We start from the raw sequence: 19,133 nt of genomic DNA on the forward strand, positions 1-19,133 counted from the left end.
TTTAGTTACTGATACTAGCCAAAGGCTGTTACATAAGAAATAACATTTTAAAAATCCAAAGACCATACAGAATTTAAAAACATAAGAACCAGGCAGACCCCGTGTGAGGGCAATCTGGTTGCGACATCTGTTGCCACAACTGAACGCCAGGGTTAATTCAGCTGATCTGGCTGTGTAAGCGGGTGTCTCCTTCGTCCCTCACCACTGCTCTCATGAAGCTGTGCACAGGTGGAAGAGGACAACCATCCCAGACAGAATGAGTATTCTGTTTTCCGGCCAAAGGTATACAAGAGCTTCCTGTATCCTTCGTGCAACCTTGCCTCCTGATTGGCTATTATACCCTTCTGTATGTCTTTACCCACAGAGCAACATAAGAGTACTCATGTTGCATTAAAGAATTTCAAATTGTTCAGTAGAATTCAGTGGAGAGTTTTTGAGGTTATGTTTATGTATTACATTAGAATTCTGAGTAATTATATTTCTTTAAGGTAACAAAATTCTCTATGCCATAGAGAGCCACAACCATAGACCATGAATTGACATGATATCCTAATTCAGATTAAAAGGTGTTGCTGTGGGATAGTGTAGATTAAACCATAGCCTCAAATGTGAATTAAAAATTTAAAAATAATATAAGAACCAGTCTTATATTAACTTGAGCTATCTGTCTCTGAAAAGAAGGGAAGATCTTGTCTCACTAACCTGTTAGTGTTCTTTGAGAGTGTGAACAAACATGTGGACAAGGGGGATCCAATAGATATTGTTTACCTTGACTTCCGGAAAGCTTTTGATAAAGTTCCTCATCAAAGGCTCCTAAGTAAGCTCAAAAATCATGGGATAAAAGGACAAGTCCTATTATGGATCAAAAACTGGCTAATTAATAGAAAACAGAGAGTGAGTATACATGGGCAATTTTCTCAGTGGAAGGTGGTAAGCAGTGGGGTACCGCAGGGATCAATACTTGGTCCACTGCTTTTTAACTTGTTCATTAATGATTTGGAGTTGGGAGTAAGCAGTGAAGTGGCTAAATTTGCGGATGATACGAAGTTGTTCAGGGTGGTGAAAACCAGTGAAGATTGTGAGGCACTCCAAAGGGATCTGTCAAGGATGGGCAAGTGGGCGTCAACATGGCAAATGGGGTTCAATGTGTCCAAGTGCAAAGTGATGCACATTGGAGCCAAAAATCCTAAATATAAATACACATTGATGGGGTCTGAACTGGCAGAGACTGATCAAGAGAGAGATCTTGGAGTTGTAGTAGATAACTCACTGAAAATGTCGAGACAGTGTGTGACTGCAATTAAAAAGGCCAATGCTAAGGACGTCCTTCTTCACCCAAAGAGTGATTAACACTTGGAATTCACTGCCACAGGAAGTGGTGGTGGCTACAAGCATGGACGGCTTCAAAAGGGAATTAGATAAGCATATGGAGCAGAGGTCCATCAGTGGCTATTAGCCACAAGGTATAGATAGGGACTCTGGGGCAAGTGATGCTCTGTCATCTTGGTGCTGGGGGAGGGGTCAACAGTGGGAGGGCTTCTAATGTCCTGGCCCCACTGGTGGACCTCCTGATGGCACTGGTATTTCTGGCCACTGTGTGACACAGAGTGTTGGACTGGATGGGCCTTTGGCCTGATCCAACATTGGCATCTCTTATGTTCTTATGTTCTTAAGGTCTGTGCCAATGGAACTCTGGCAAAGATATACATTCCTGAAAGCATCCATTGGGGATTCCCTGTCGTCTTCCAAAGGGAGCTGTTCTGGATATGCAGAACATTTGTTTGTTCATGGAAGAGAGCAGGAAAAACTTCATGGACAAAGTTCCACACATGCGTCACTGTTCCTGAATTGCACCCAGCTATAGTCTTGTGCATCAAACTTTTGCACAGAAGCAGCACTTTAAGGCTGTACATTGGCATCCCCATCCTCATGGCAAGACAGATCAGAAAGTACATCCCTGTCAACATCCTGCAATGCAAAAGGGAAACACAATGGGTGTCTTCTGACCAGGTGACCATCACAATGTTGATGTACATTTAAATCCAATCTCAACCCATGGATATGTCCCAAGCAAGAAAACTCTTAATGAAGGACTGCTTCAGCACATGGATCTCCCTTACCATGTTGCTTACAGCACAAGTGTCGAAGGTGAATTTTTCAAAAAGAATCCAATGACTTGAACCCCTTTTTATAAAACAACTTAAATAAGAAAAACTAATGTTGTTGTTATGACACCTCATAATGATATTGCAGTAATCAGATATTTTTTCTCATAAAAACTCTGTCTGGGAGCACAGAAGTAGTTATACAGTCAACAGGAAGAGGGGGAAAGCAATGCTAATCCATTAACGGGCTTTCTTTTGAAAGCAACACTGTGAGCCAAAAATCAAACTCCCCTAAATAGGGGGAAAAAACATTGGGCGGGGGAGTTGTTTGCTTGAGCACTCGTTGCTTCCTTCATGCTGTGTTTCCTAAGCAGAGGGAAAGCAATGCTAATCCATTAACGGGCTTTCTTTTGAAAGCAACACTGTGAGCCAAAAATCAAACTCCTCTAAATAGGGGGAAAAAACATTGGGCGGGGGAGTTGTTTGCTTGAGCACTCGTTGCTTCCTTCATGCTGTGTTTCCTAAGCAGAGGGAGAATACAGAGTGCCAGAGGAGAAAAAGTCTGAAACTATCAAGGCTATTTCCTTTTTAAAAAATAATAAAATTAAGTATTTTGATTTGAAGGTAAGTGTTAGCAACAATATTTGTATGTTGAAAAATAAGTAGCTTCTCAGCCAAGACTGCTTCAGATTTTATTATGAAGATCAAAAGAGAATACCTCCTTTTGAGTCCAAAATTTTCACTCGAGCTTTTGTCCTGGTGCCAAGAACAGCATTCACAGGGGAGATCAGAACCACTTCAAAGACCTCATCGTCTTCCTCTAATCCGTCATAGGTAATTGCTATATTCCACATCTTGGTTGACATTCCTACCAGAAGTAAACATTTTAATTACATTTTAATTGCTTTTTCAATCAACCTAGGTGTCGAAGAAATATATTAATTAACATGTCTACAGCTACAATAGACTGGCTTGTATATACCATTGTGCTCCTACCCGCTGACTGGCCTCCTGTGGTTTTCCCAAATAACACTAACTAGAGACTAAATTTGTTCCTGAGCAATGATGATTCCATTCACTCAGCAACAAAGATCAGTTTTCTAGAAAGGAAAATAACAGCGTGCAAAGCAGAGGAAGGGTAGGGTTAACTCTTCTTGGAAATTTGGAAAAGAAATGGTGCACTCTTTATTATGAAATCTTAATGCTATGATTTCTGAAGTACCATGCCAATCATAAATGACATCTATTTGCAAAACCCAGCTGTCAAGCACCTTGATGTAAAGCCAATATGTTTCCACCACAAGTATAAGTATAATCTACTAGTGTCTTATTGGCTGTGAGCAACAGTAACTGCTGCTCAAGTCCATACCTAAAAAGCAATATTGAGAAACACTGAGATGAGAGCAGAGTTGCCATAGAAATGGATGTGAATGTAGAGGTTATTTGGGGGCAAAACATCCCAAGAATTTTAAGAGAAGCAAAAATATCTTGGGAGGTGGGATGAGAAGATGTCTTCTGAACACCCCTCCCCCAGTTTATGTGTTACATTTACAATACTTTACTGCTTTTTGTTGTTGTTGTTGAAAGGCTCTCACCATGGTTCACAAATTAAAACCAAAACCATTAACACTTAAACACTGACGTTTGGTCAATAAAACACTACAACAAATTGAATCAACATCAAAAACATCTTATATGTCAGCAGCAGCATAAAATGATCAGGCTCTAAAAGATTAAATTCCAGATCCAAAAGTCTGGCAGAATAATAAAGGTATTCAACAGCCTCTGAAAGGAGGCAAAGAAATGGTCCTCTGGGGGGAAGTTGCCTTGAGTTTTACCTAAAGCAAATGTTCATGTTTCCGTTTGAGTGGAAGATCAAAGGCATTTTAGCAGAAGAAAATGAAGTCAAGGCAGTGTACCCAGATCAAAGGCATTTTAGCAGAAGAAAATTAAGTCAAGGCAGGCCCCCCAGTCACGCATCCACGCACTGAGCAGACCCGGGCCCCTGTAGCTTCAAACAAGGCTGCTGAATCATGTGCCTACAGACCAACATAATTGAAACATTGGTTTCATATCATAGTACTTCAGAACTGTGTCTGGACCTTGATAATGAAACTCAATGTCATTTTTGACTGACAATGAATTTTTGAGAATTAAGATTTCTAGACACTTCCCCCACCCCAAGAACAAAATTCCCGCCTTTTGTATTATGTAAGTGGTGTAGCTTGCTGCTGAAAACCAATTGGGCTCACCATGTGGATTGGCTATACCATATGGAACATCTTCTTGCCAGCGCCAGCATTACAGAAAGGTGCTAAACTGGTACAGATTTTCCATGTCTGAGAGCAGTGGTGTATCACTTATGTGTGTTGATGCAGCCATGTCTCTCTCCAATATCAGAAAAGTGAATTTTGGCAGCAGTTACAATACCTGTATAAGGATGGTCTGTGGCTCAGTGACAAAGAACAAGCTTTGCATACAGAACGTTCCAGGTTCAATCCCTGGCATTTCCAGTTAAAGAATCTTAGGCAGCAGGAAAGATCTTTATGTTCCTGAGATTCTGGAAAGCTGCTTCCAATCAAAGCAAGAACAACCAATGGTATAAGGTAACTTCATGTGCTCGTAGGGTTGCCATAAGCCCCTAGAGGGCATTGCCTGATGGCACTCCTATAGCCAGTTAAAGAAAAAATAAAATAAAATGCTGTCAATCCTCTCCAGGAATTACTGGAAACTCTGTGGTTGTACCATAGATTTTCTGGCAATTTCTCGACAGGCATGGCAGGGTTCTTTCTCAGAAGAAAGGGGAAGATGTAGGGATCCTTCTCACACTGGTGTATCTTCCATGAAATTTTTTAACCTATTGTCTACGCTGGATGGGATAGGCTACAATAAACCTGTGCTGTAACTAGATATGCTGCCACTCTCTACCTCTTTCAATAAAGTGATCCATTTTCAATGGTTAGCATAGCTGTATGCAGCCACCCAGCACATGCACTGACAGCAGCACACCAGATCATCTTACTTGGCAACTGGGGCCAGATCTCCACTCAAGCAACCGAGGCACTGGCAGCCCTGCTGATGGCAGCAGTCTGGAAGAAGGGAACAGGCATCTCCTAGACCTACACAGCCACCAGCCAAAACCAAGGCCAATCCCTCTGATGCTGGTAACACCATTGTGGCTTGTCTTACTCCAAGCATGTCTGGGCAAGTACAACCCTTCTCTCAGCCCTGCACTCCATTTTGCTTCCTGGCACATCAACATCTTCACAGGTAAATGTTGCTTTTTTTTTTGTCACCCGAACCAAAAACGTTCCCTGCCCTAGGGTTGGAATCTTTGAGCCACATCTTACCTGGATCAAACTGAATAAGCTTTGAAGGTACCACTGTAAAATCCTTTCCTGATAAAGCCGTCACTTCAGTGACCTAAAAGAAAAGATGGTGAAAAAAATCTCTGAGGCCAAGCAGGAATCCAATTTTGTGAAGAGTGAGGGGGAGGCTAAGGTCTGGATGGGTCCCATGGATCCCAGGACACACTGGGTGCATTCAGACGGGGCATTTACAACGGTATAGGTGCCGGTTAGAATCGGTGTACTTACCGGCGTTCACACGGCGAACATCTGCCTTCCTTCCCTAACTGTTGCAAAGAGCTTTAAACCGTTGTATTCTGCCGCTAGGTCCCCAAGTGGTGGTATCCTGAGTGCAACGGTTGTAATCGCTTTACCCCCCCCCCCGTCTGATCGCTCTCCACCGTTGTAGAGCCACTTCCGTTCGGAAACACGAGGCTTCCGATTTTCGCCTGCCATTTTTTTTTAAGGTCGGCGATATGCGCTTGGGCGAAGCTTCGCCCCGGCGTTTGTTTAAAAAAAAGAAAGAAAAGGTCCTTAGTTTAACGTTTTAGAGGAGTCCGGGACCTCAGGGAGGCCAGTTTGCTCTTTAAACTTTAAAGGTAAGTTCTCTCTTCAGGGCATGCTTTTCTGGATGGGGTGTTTTGCACATGCCTTAAGATAGCCATTCTGTGGATGGCTGCCTATGCGCATGCGCAAACTGAGGGTCCAACGCACGCTGTGTGTGAACGGGCATACAGCGATAGGCTCCGCAGACAGGAGGTAAGTGTGATCGCGTTTCAGCCGGCATAAACTGCAACGGTTCCAACCGGTACAGCTTATGCCGGCTGAAACGCCCCATCTGAACGCACCTCCTGTGTGGTTCAGCTTGCAACCTTCCAAATGGAGATAAGGATTGGAGAGTGTCCTGGCCAGCATGATAAGAGCGGGTATAAAGTGCAAAGGTACCATGGGAGACCACTGAAAATGAAACAAAAGCTTCTAGCAAGTCTGATTTACTACTGACAAAGTCTACAAGCATATTTATAACAAATTCCACAGCTGCTCCATTAGGGAAGGAGGTACAGTCATCTCAGGTATTGTTTCCTCAACAGAAATTACCCCCGCCCTAACTGATATGGGAATAGGGAAAAAGGCTCTCCCCCACCCCAACAGCAGCTAACAGTGGCTGGGTGGGAGAAGATTTTAATTGGGAAAACAGGCAAGCGGGGCAGGAAAAGTTAAATCCCTTTTTCAGTACCGTAGCCCAGTTCCAAATTATTCACTTTCTCTCCCACACAGCTGAATCATAAATGTCAAACAAAGCATGGAAAATGCAGTCATGTATCTCCCATATCCTGTGTAGTTTGCCCGTAAGAAACTACAGTGTCTTAAAAAAAATACGCCATGTCATTCAAGTCTATAGCTCTTAGCAATTTTCAAAGGGTAGGCCACAGAAGATATTCTGCTGGGCCATGGGGATACTGCCATATATAGGTGTATAGTATATGACACAAGGGAACTAGCCATGCAACCCTAGGTTTGCATTATAAATGTGACTATCAGCTTCAGCATTCATTTCCTCATGGATCATATGTATATACTTGTAAACAGGGCACAGAGTTGTTATGTAAATCAGTTATGGGTGCGGACAGCAGTGACACTTCATCTGCGAAATCTGGGTGTGTCTGTGATCCTATTTCCTTAACAGCAGTGGAATAACTCTCCAATACAAGCTGGGGCGGGGGACGGTGTACTTTTCTGACAGCTATCAACAATGCCTGTGGAATGCTATTGCCATCATTCTACACATAGAGAACTGTGTGTTGAAAATGTTTGTGAAAATGAGGTGGGGAAGGAAGAGAAATACCCTTTTGTGAATATTAAGAACCATTTTTGTAAGTGTTGGATCTAAAGTTATTCCTGGATGTCAGGAAAGAAAAATCGCATAAGCTCGGTTAGGGAATGAAACCACATTTATAAAAAGACAGGGAACAAGTCTTTTGAAATTAGGGCTGCCAAGTGGAGGCGGGGGGCAGGTAGCCCCCCGCTTTGGAGGCCCAATTTCCGACGCCGTGGAATCGGGCCCCGGGGGGAACCCCACCCCTGCGTGCGCGTCACCAGGAAGTGACGTGGGCAGGCCTGGCACGCTGGGGGCTAGGGCTGCCAAATGCAGCCGGGGGGCGGGGAATCCCCCGTTTCGGAGCCCCGATTCCCGGCGCGCCGGAATCGGGGCCCGGGGGAAACCCCACCCCCGCGTGCGCGTCACCAGGAAGTGACATTGCACGCTGGGGGCGGGGCCACGCCATTTGAGGGGAAAACTCTTTGTTTTCCCCTCAAATGGTGTGGCGCCGCCCAGCGTGTGACGTCACTTCCGGTGACGCTCCGGCGGCGCGCACGCGCGCACACACACACGGAAGACTCCCGGACGGGAAGGAGCCTCCCCCGCCGGTGAGTCAAATCTATTTGGCAACCCTACTGGGAATTTTCTCTCCCTTGTGTGAAAAGTCTTAGCTACCAAAATTCCCCTGCTGCTATTAAAATTAAAAAAGCCCTGTCTTTCCTTTTATATAGTCTGGAGTCTGGAGATAAGCCAGAAACATGGAGATATATGGCTACAGCATTTAAAAACTGGGTCCCATCTTGTAGGTATAATTAAAGGTGGGCCTTCAGTTTGCACAGGTTGACAGTAGTAACTAAGCTAGGCCTTGGCTGGTTAACTACAGAGCTTTCCTATCACTCAGCAATTGCAAGGTTACCTATAAATGCTCAATAAAACTCTGCAAATCAATTCTACATAAGTTTAGGCTCCAGTAAAACTGTGTTATTTCTTAAGAAAAGATTACCTTCACTGCAACAAAGGCAGAATCTGTGGTATGCCCCAATCGGGTGACTTTCAAAGGCAGAGTCCCCACATTTTCACATACTTCATAATGATCTTGTTGCATTTCAATTTTAGACCACTTTAACTCCAGACTGTGTGGGAGAGAGGAGAAAGAAAAAGATACAAAATCACATTGGGGGGAAAACCTTCATAGCAATTTTAGAAACCCTACCTGGCTGAGGATTTCAGGCGAGTGTAATTTCTTTCCTCTGTGTTATCTTCCTACCAATGTGCAATTGTGTTAAATTGCCCACCAATAAGAAGAAAGTCATGAGCAGGGCTTAATTTGAGCTAAGGCTTACGAGAACTAAAAAATGAATGTTTTCTCTAAAAGCTGGCTGCCTGCTACCTGGCATCTGAGATTAGGGGTTATTCAGGGAATACACATATTTGGAACTAGATTGCTACCTGTCTGTTTTGGGGCATAAACAGGAGATAACACATTATACCTGTACTTCAAGGAATTATTACTGACTACCTATAGATTTCTGTACAAAATTCAAGACATTGGTTTTGATCTTTAAAGCTCTAAATTGTTTGTGTCTAAGACATATGAGGGAACACCTTCTCCTCTATGAATCTGCCCAGTCTTTAAGGTCTGCCAGCAGGACCCTGCACAAAATCCCCATCTTTGGTAGTCGCCGGCTGGCATCCGCTAGGAGCAGGGCCTTTCCAGTGATCTCTCCAATTCTGAAAACTACACCACCCTCAGGGTATTCATCTGTCCCACTCACTTAAGTGCGTTCTGAGATAAAGTAAAATTATCTTGTTCTCCCCCAGGTATTAAACATTTGCTTTTTAAAAAACATCTGATTTGCCCAAGGTTTTTACATTTTGACTCTGCAGTTCTTATTAAGATTTGTTCTGTGTCTTTAGAAGGCTTCTCCCATTTCAGGCAGACAGACAGCCTATGTGAAGTTTAGCAGAAATGTGGAACAGGGAGACCTCTGCCGTAGACTTGTGCCTCCCTCAGCATCTGGCTATTTTGCAAAAGAATAAGGGAGACTGAAAGTCCGCTCCCATATGCCTTCATTTCCCTATTTTATATTGAATTTTGTTATCAATCTTGGGTCTTTTGGTGGTGGTGGGGGAAGCACAATACAAATGCAATTAATACTCAAAATAAATAGTAATTTTGTGATTAAAATGCTTTTAGTGTTTTGTTTTATGTAGTAAACTGCTTTGAATGTAGTATAACATTAGGAATGTACGTGTGCACGTGTGCGCACACATACACAAACATCCTGATTTTTCTCCCCAAAGGGAACACAAAGCAGTTTACAATTTTGTTCTTCATCTTATCCTCACGGCAACTCTAGGGTGAAGTTTGGGCAAGGAAGAGCAGGGTGACCCAGAAAGCTTCCATGGGAGAGCTGAGGTTTCGAACCAGGGTCTTCTAGATTCTTGTCTGACACTCTATTCACAACACTAGACTAGGCCTAGACATAAGAACTGAAGAGTTTTGACTAGAACAGAGAAAAGTGACAATACACATTTAAACTGCTGGTCTGAATCAACAGCATGGCATTCTAGTATTATCAAAAAGGTACAGATTGACACCTTTCTCTCCACTGTCAGTTGTATCTCATCAGCTCCCTAGGATGATTTCAGAATGTCATGATTCTCAGGAAAAAGAAAAAAAGGGCAGGCTTCCTAACTGGTTGTTCTACATTTTTGCAGGGTAGACTCAGGACTAACTGGGTAGCTGCTCCACCTTTTCCAAGAAGGAATTGCTTTGCACATGAGAAAACTGGCACACAGAACAGAAACTTGTCTGAACAGCAGTGGGCTCATTTTCAAAGGCTTGTCCTGTGACATCTGGATATAAAATGTGCCCATATAGTTGATGTTAGTATATTATAAAAAAGGGACTTCTGGAAAACTTTTTTTGGGGAAAATGATCTTGTTGCATTTCAATTATATTATAAAAAAGGGACTTCTGGAAAACAATGTCTGTTGACCACAGAAATTTAGGTGAACACATAATAATTTGGCTGAGCCATAAAATTAATCACTGGTACATCTCCTCCCCCTCCCCCAGATGTATGTTTTGGCCAAATTTTAATAAGCAAGCTATAATATTGAAAGCTTCCCTTACAGGTCAAGGTGTTGGGCTCTGAACTTGGAAAATGGGATTCAGATCCTCCATCACCCATTGAGCTCACTGGCAGGCCTTGGAAGCTGGAACAGTCACTAACATCCAGCCTGAGCTACCTCACAGTGTGGTGGTGAGGAGAAAATTGGCAAAACTCTCACATGTGTAGGGTTACGTTCCTTGGAGGAAGAGTGGGATGCTGAGCTGAACTGAGGAGAGACATACTTCAGACTATGGAGCACAGAGAGATAAGATTTTGCTCTCCTAGTCCACATGTTCCTTTTCCTGTAACTACAGACTGCTCCCCACACATTTCTCACTTTATATATGAATACATGAACAAACATACATGGCTGCCTCCTCACCTATAGTTTTACTCCATAACTGCATCCCATAGCATTTATGATGCTGACAGTGCAGCACTGGAGAGGTACACAGGAATGAGTAGGCCTGCAGCCATGTTAGAGCCAACTCCACAGGCTCCATTAATTGTCACAAGTTGGCCACCTATGATTTATGGGACAACTCCCATGGATATAAAAAAATTGGAGTTACACCCTATTTTGATGAACATTGGGAGATAAATGGCACCTATATCCCATCTCAAGAATGTCTGCCTGCAGGTTTCACACTTCAGTGTAAAATTATTATCCTTATAAAAGAAAACCTAGCAAATTATTTGTGGCTGAATAAGGAGACATCTCGTGGCAGATGCTGGAAGTGCAGGTACATAATTAACTCATCCTTCTACAATTTCAGTCTAGGTAATTCAGAAAGAGAACTGATATGCTTTAGATTTTGCTCCTTTCAAGGTTCAATATGGTTTGATCACACTGATTCTATTACTTAAAGATTACCAGTTTCTGTCTTTTTAACTCATTTCAAATCCTAAGAAGTTATAACAGACTAGCAAAAGAAGTGTTACTAATTGTACACAGTGAACAAAATTGTGCCTTCCTTCTTAGTTTGGCTGAAAAGAATACAAGTAGATGGAAGCGAAAGAGGCAGATTTCTCAGAATCTGAATGTTTAGGCACATGTTGCCCATTTCTAATTGTCACCATCTTAAAGGTTACGTACAAAGCAATTTGAAAAGGGTCAGAGAACACTATTGGGAAGTAACCAATACATCTCAATGCTTTTTGAAGGACATAAAAACCTTCTTGCAGGGCATGAATATTATACAGCTTTCTTCCCTTCAACAAATGTACAGGGGAACTTTTAAACAAGTTCATCTCCCTCTGTGGACAGGGTCACCAACCTCCATGGTGGCACATGGAACTCTCCTGCTATGATAGTTGAACTCTAGATGAGCAAGATCAGTTTACCCAGACCCAGCTGAGCTCATTCCCCCGCCCCTCCCCGAGCCCTCCCCAAAATCTCCAGGTATTTCTCAGCCCAGAGCTGGCAACCATATCTGTGAAGAAACAAATGAAGCTCAAAATACATTGTATAGATCATTTCCCAATAAATACTCTTTCCTAAATTCACCCAAACTACCTTCCACTACACTTGGGCTTGCAGGTTGTGATCACTCAAGTAAAAAAGAAAGTTTATAGATGGGTCTTGCTAAAATATTGGTAGCACAATGTTAGGGAAATAAAAGGTGTGTTGGCTTGGCTTTGATGGCCCCTTTTATTGCTGATGCGTAAAACCCTCACTGAAAAGTAATCCTTATGTCTACTGAACTGAACAGAGTCTCTGAAGCCCCAATCCAGAGCTAGAGTGACCTCTAGCTGTCAAAATGTGCAAATAGAGGTACCTTTCTTCATTCACAATTCAGCCATGGAATCCCTTAGCATTTAATTTACAGTAAGACTTTTCCTCTATGGACCCATGCCGTGCTATTAATCACAGTGTTGCATAGTGGGTAAAATGGATGACAAGCCTTTTCCTGTTCCATACAGGAACTGAGTCACCCATAGCACTGCGGAGAGGGTACATCATGGAAAATAATATAAATCTTGTGTTTGAAGGGGCACACAGATTGTGAGAAAAGGGGTGTCATCCATTTTACAACTAGCCCTATTAGGCCAGTGCAAAGCTATGCAAACTTAAAATCCTGCAGGAAGTTTAAGCATAGGCATATAACTAGGGCTAGTATTTCTGAAATCTCAGCTCCAAGCGCAAGAACATTCTTTTCATTATTACTTCAACAAGTCTAGAGCTGATTTCCAATAATGAAAATAGGCTCTGGGGTTCAAACATAAACATGTTTATTTCTTCAAGGCTTTCATAGTTTTAAAAGAAACAAAATGGTAAAATCTGATTGCCCTTCTCAGATCAAGTCCTTTTGTTTTCGTGGGATAGGGTGGGGTATAAATTAAAGAAATAATAATAATATGAGAATGTTTCAAAACTAGAGAGCTATGTCATTCCAAAACTTGTATGCTCGTGTGAAACAGAAGCTGCTTTATTCAAACATAACCCATTATCTTATTCTCTGTCTCTCAAGATGTAACTAAAAGTGATGCTATGAGACAGGCTACATGGGACACAGTCATGTAAAATATTTCCCACAATCAGTTTTTTTAAAAAGACAAAAGCAGCTACAGAAGTTGTATTTTGGAGCAGGAGGTTATAGAGGATGGAGGAAGAACTTGTGGGGTAATTGTCCTACCAGGGTCCTACGGAACTTACTTCAGTTCCACAGGGCCTGCAAGATGGACCTCTTCCAGCAGGCGTTTGACTACATTTACCATCTTGATATAACATAAGAGCCTTCTCTGGGATTTTCCCCCTCAGCTATGATTGTACTAACAGATTCCTGTTATGGAAAATATTGGATTATGGTTCACCGTTGCATAGGAAATTTATGTATAGCACTTAAGATTTTATGTGGTTTTAAACTGTTTAAAATGTTTACGTAAGCCGCCCTGAGCCTGCCTTGGTGGAGAGGGCAGGGTATATATCTAACAAACTAACAAACAAATAAATAATAAAACTGTGCCCCCAACTGTTCATCTCCTAAGGGAAAAGACAGAGTTGGCATGTTATGGTGGATGGATAAGAGACGGTGCCATAAATCAGGAAGAGTCCCAATGACATATATCACTTCTGGCCAGGCTTCGCAAAGCCATGTTCTCTCTGCCTCAGCACTTCCACTGCACTATGGGGAAGATAACATTACCCTTCCACAAAGACTACAGCAAGATTGTTTGTTGCTGTTTCTGGCTACAGGGAAGAAAGGGTTAAAAAAAACCCACTAAATTATAGCAAGACGGAAGGCAGGATGCCCAGCCCTCTTTCCTTCAGTCCTGCTACAACTTACTTTTTAAAACTCTTTCCTCTCTATAGGCAGCAACTGCATCATCTCTGTTCAGCACATTTGGTAAATTGGGTCCAGGAGAGGATTTCCATGGAAGGCAGGATGATTTTCACCCCTTCTCCCCTCTTCCTGCAGACTATTGACTTGCCCCAGGCTTTTTTCTTTCCTTTTGGAGGGGTCCCCCTGACCCACAGGAGCAGCGTTTAGGGCGGCACCAGGAAGGGGGAGGCAAGAAGCTTGCACCAAACTAATGGAAATCACGCATTCCAAGGGAATCCAAGCCAGTAAGTGGCATGGCTTAAGGCAGGAAGCAAAAACGAGAGTGTTTAGGGGAAGAAAGCATTTACATTTGAGGTGCCACAGACATTCCATCAGGATTAGCAACTTGAATCTCCAGATTGTCTGAGTTTCCCTCCCAGTACCGATCAATGATATAAAGTATGGTTTTGCTTCTTAAATCCCTTTGATTGAATTCTTCCTGAATAAATCCACCTGAAAAAACCCAAGGGAAATACAAAAATGTGATTAGCACCCTCTGTAAGCCGCCCAGAGACCCTTAGGGGTTAGGGCGGGATAGCAAATCGAATACATAAATAAATAAATAAATAAATAAAAGAGCAAAATATCAAAGCAGAGGCTGAATTCAGATGTAACAAGCAGCAAGGGCTTGTGTTTTATAGCAAGGAGTCTTGGAAATCCTTCGGCTCCTCCATTCCCCTTTCCTCCTCATTGAAACATTCCCAACAGATCAGAATTTGTCATGATATCTGAACTGGATGAAACGACAGATTGTGGTTTGTTGTCTAGCATACGAGCCAGGATTCCAAAACAGGATTAAGCAAATTTTGGAATCCTAATTGTTGGCAAGAGAATATACCACTGTTAGTTGGTACACCCATTTTGGACTTTGCGGGAACTTGTGGCTTATTAAATTTTGGAATCCTAATTGTTGGCAAGAAAATATACCACCGTTCGTTGGTACATCCATTTTGGACTCCATGAGAACTTGTGGCTTATTTGGGAACCAGGAAATGTTCATTTGAAGAGAGGTACACAAGCCTGACAGTCCTCAAGGCTCATTCCCATGCTGATAAACCATAGTTTGTCTTTGCATTGGAACAGAGCCCGTTAGTAGCAATATTAGCTTTAAATTCTTTGTAAGAAAACCCATCAGAAATGTGGGATGTGCTGTTCCCAAGAAACCAATAAAACCAAACACCCTGGATTGAAGTGTGAGGACTAGAGTTTGAGCAGGCTTCAACTAGGCGGACTCTGTGTGTTGCATTATGCCCTGCACCAGTATACCAAGCACTCAGGCACAACCCAAAGTAACAATTCCACAAACCTTTCATATTATCTTTTTCTAACTAATATACCACTAAAATCTATTAGTGCTGTTTTGAAAAAGAAAAGAGTTTGAAGGTGCACTGAAAGTAGTTTTTGCTCTTCAGGAAATAACTGTAAAGAAGGCTCAGACGGTAGTTGCGTTGGTCTGCAGTACAGGAGCTAGATCTAAATCAAATATCCACCTTAGAGACCCAGTAACATTTTCAAGGCATAAGTTTTTGAGAGTCAAAGCTCCATCAAATATACTTGTACCTGGTCTCTAAGACATTACTGGACTCAAATCTAACTGTTAAGAAAGCTTCCTCTGAGAGATCGTGGAAGAGAATGATATTATGAATCAAAATGGAATGAAACAGGCTATTTAAAAAATCACTTGGAATCTACACATCTCTGCAGAGTTCTAACTATATCTTTCCTGACTGCTTCTACTGATGAAGCTTTGTAGAGAATTCTTCTTGCTTTGCTACAAGTCTACTTTAAGAGGAAGCTGTAATGCTACTCAACAGAAGCTGTCTTGAACTATATTAAACGGAGGTGAACTGACATAATACCTGTTGTTGTATTTTGCAAGTAGCCATATTGAGGTCCTCGTAAAATTCTAAAAATAATCTGGTCATCATCAACACCACAATTTGATATCTTTAGTGACCTAGTTGTAATGTAAATGCCGTAATTGCCATTCTTCAGAAGTTCCACATCAGAAGCACAACGGAGGTGGATAATTTCTGATGAAGCTTTTACTGCACCATCCACCTGAAACAAAAGTTATACATAGCTGATTCGGGTCAAGTTGATCAAGAGGAGAAGAAGAAATCAACATATCCCTCTTTCTTTGGCCAAAACAGGCCAAGCTCTACTTTGTGGAAACGAACATTTGTACTTTCTCACAGTCAACCCAAGGGTTCTGAAAGGCACTGATATGGTTAACCTACTCCTATACTTCCTGGAAAACTGAAACTTAACACACATACAGTCCAAGGTGACCTGGTTACTAGAAAAGCTTGAAAGAGGGATATATTTCCCCCAAAATGAAGACTCTAGAAAAGCTTGAAAGAGGGATATATTTGCCCCAAAATGAAGACTAAAAGTGTACCCATAAATGAGTGAGGTACTTCCAACAAACAAGATATTTGGTATAAAAATAGTCCTAGAGACTCTTATCACAAGCAGTCAGAAATGTGTATTTACATTTGTAGAATGCAACATGAATACTTTACCATGTGTATGTGTGTGTGGAACTTGCCTGAATGATGAACGCCAAAGGCTCTGTTTGCACCTTGCCATTTACAACGAAGCCTTCGTTCACTCCATCTGTTGCCACAAATGTAAATCTGTCGATCCGAGAATCCCCTCCTCCATGTTTATAAGCAATGTTCAGATTGTCCACATCTTGCTGGCTGAAGCTTTGCTGCCACAGCCCAGACTCTCTGTTGTATAGCTGTCCGTATTGTGGAAGCTGCGCCAGAAGAAAGGAGAGGTTTTGTGGAGCCGTATCTGGGTCTGAAAGCTGTAGAACATCTGGAGAGAGGAATGCCATACCACCTTCAAGCAATCGTAACCCCTCATTCTTGACCACTGTGGGAAATGCCCGGTCTACTGTTTCCAGAATGATGTCAAACTTTCCATGTTTAATTCTTAGCCCGTTGCTGACGACAAATCTGGCAAAAAGAGGCAAGGCAGCCTTCAGCATGTGTTCCTGTTTCACCATCTACTGAAATGAAATATAACAAACACCTTTACTAAAGGGCTTGCTTCTTGGTAACTCGGAGATACACATCAAGACCTTGATAAAATGGTTCTTGTGAAGCACAAACTCAGACACAGCATTCCAAGGATTTATAAACCAAACTAACTCCAAAAGTTAATTGGAAGTTGTCGGAAATTTCTACTGAGGATGTGTATAGATTACACACATTCTTTAGTATTCTGGGATGTTTCTTTTTAGCAGCACAAATTAAAGTGTTACAGAATTACAACTTTGTTGTAAACCATGGATTGCACAGGAAATTACGCCCCATGCTGTTGCTTTCACTAGAACTGTTTTCCACAGATAAACTTCAATACTAAGGCCTGGTTCACACAGTTGGCCTCAGCCTCCATGTTATCATTTTGGGCATACATGCACAGCATTGAATGGAAGGTATATTGTATGAATCACAAGTACACACATACCGATGCGGTCAGTTACTATGGTTATTGTGATTGGGAGGGATATATTTTGGCCCCTAAATGACTGCAGGAAAAATGTCCATTGATGACTGTTTGCACTTCCATTTTCACCTACATTATTCACATGACCACCTAGAAGAGAGTTCTTCAAGGTAAGCACAGACAAGCTTGAGGTAGAACGAAAACATTTGCCCAAAATGGTAACCCAGTGGCCTTTTAAAAACTGGATAATCTGTTTTGGATTATGGAAACTGAAAGCAGAAAAACAGCAGATGGGGAAAGGATAGATAACCCTTTCCTTACCTGCTGTTTCTCTGAGCCAAACTGCCCCTCAATTGAGATTTCTACCATTCTGTTTTCTGCTCTCAATTATCCCCTCTCCAAGTATCTTCTCCAGTTTTAAAAAACAAGTGATTGGTCTACCATTGAACTGATTGGTGCATATCCTGTAGCTTGGCCTTACCTATAGCTTAAACTGTTGATATTTTATTCCACATTGCTATTACGACCAATTCTTTTTAAACCAATAAATACTATATTTAATCATGCGTATTTGTTGTTGGATGAGTCTTGTATATTTTTGTACATGACCTGGAGTTTCAAGACAGAATCTGTGGGTTTCTAAGTAAATTTAGGTATAACTGGGAGCCACTGTGGTTAAGCCTTTGAACTAGTATCTGGGACACCCAGGTCCAAATCCCCTCTTGTGTCATGAGGACTCACTGGGTGACCTTGGGCCAGGCAAACTCTCTCAGCCTTGGGACATGCATACACTCTCAGAGTCGTCGTGTGGATAAAATGGAGGAGGTGAAAATGATGCAAACTGCTTTGGATCCCCATTGGGGAGAAAAGTAGGGGACAAATGAAATAAATAAATGAAACTGGTGCTTTTCTCCAGAATAACAAACATGAGTTGTTAAGTCCTTTTGTGGCAGTGTCTGCTAATATCATCTGAGAATATAGATGTCCAGTAAAGTTTAAGAATCATTTATTTACTGTATATGTACAGTATCAAACCAGACAAGTCTATAGAGTGGCTTATAGGACTAAAAACACTAATATAAGTCATAATAATTAAAACTAAAAGCAACGATAAAGCTCAGAATCAACAATTTCCAGAAAACAGAAATCAAATAATTATAGACCAACTAACCCCTTAAAAACCTTCTAAAACAAAACCGTTTGGCCCTGACCTGGATAGCCCAGGCAAGCCTGATCTTGTCAGATCTCGGAAGCTAAGCAGGGCTGGCCCTGCCAAGAACTTGTACGGGAGACCTCCAAGGAATACCAGGGCCGGGATGCAGAGGCAGGCAATAGAAAGCCACCTCTCTGAAATGTCCAAGCCCCACTAGGGGTCACCAGAAATCAACCATGATTTCCAGGCGCACGCGTGCGTGAACACACACACACAAATTTAAACAAAACTGTTTGGGCTTGACATCTGACATTTTTAAAGGAAGGAGAAAGCCAAGTCTTCCCAGGGAGACCATTTAACATTCATGTTTCCACCACTACAAAAGTTCTGTCTTGTATAATAAAACACTGCACCCAGAGGTCATTTCGGGGGGGATCGCGGGGATCACAGTTCCCCCGGGTGAGGTACAGGGGGCGGGGCACATGACGAAGCCCTGCCCCCTGCTTCCGGCCGCCCCACTTCCGGCCCTCATTCAGCCAGGAGGAGGCAGGAGAAGAGGGAGGATAAGTTGCTTCCTCCCTGCCTCTCCCCACCCCTGCCTGCCTGGGGCCAGGGAGGGCCTTCGCGGGGCTTCCTTGCACTCCCGAGCAGCTCCATCGCCAAGCCCCTCATGGGGCTCGGCAGTGGAGCTGCAAGGCCGGCGGCGGCGGCCCGGACCATTGGGGGCGGGGTGTATGGCCTTATGACACACTTCCGATGATGTCAGGGGGTGTGGCCTTATGACACACTTCCGGTGATGTCAGGGGGT

General features: G+C 42.5%; 1 protein-coding gene across 1 annotated transcript in view; it reads right to left on the reverse strand.

The window, feature by feature from the left end:
* Positions 1-19,133, reverse strand: part of FREM1 (FRAS1 related extracellular matrix 1) — a 40,100-nt gene that overhangs the window by 11,860 nt on the left and 9,107 nt on the right. Inside the window, exons 2-7 of the mRNA XM_015425413.1 lie at positions 16,265-16,732; positions 15,573-15,774; positions 14,022-14,166; positions 8,275-8,404; positions 5,456-5,528; positions 2,824-2,973 (exon numbers count right to left, since the gene is read on the reverse strand). Coding sequence (XP_015280899.1) covers positions 2,824-2,973; positions 5,456-5,528; positions 8,275-8,404; positions 14,022-14,166; positions 15,573-15,774; positions 16,265-16,729 — 1,165 coding nt within the window. The 5' untranslated portion in view covers positions 16,730-16,732. The remainder of the gene's footprint in view (positions 1-2,823; positions 2,974-5,455; positions 5,529-8,274; positions 8,405-14,021; positions 14,167-15,572; positions 15,775-16,264; positions 16,733-19,133) is intronic.

Source organism: Gekko japonicus, unplaced genomic scaffold (assembly GCF_001447785.1).
Source record: "Gekko japonicus isolate JY-2015 unplaced genomic scaffold, Gekko_japonicus_V1.1 scaffold191, whole genome shotgun sequence".
Classification (NCBI taxonomy): Eukaryota; Metazoa; Chordata; class Lepidosauria; order Squamata; family Gekkonidae; genus Gekko; species Gekko japonicus.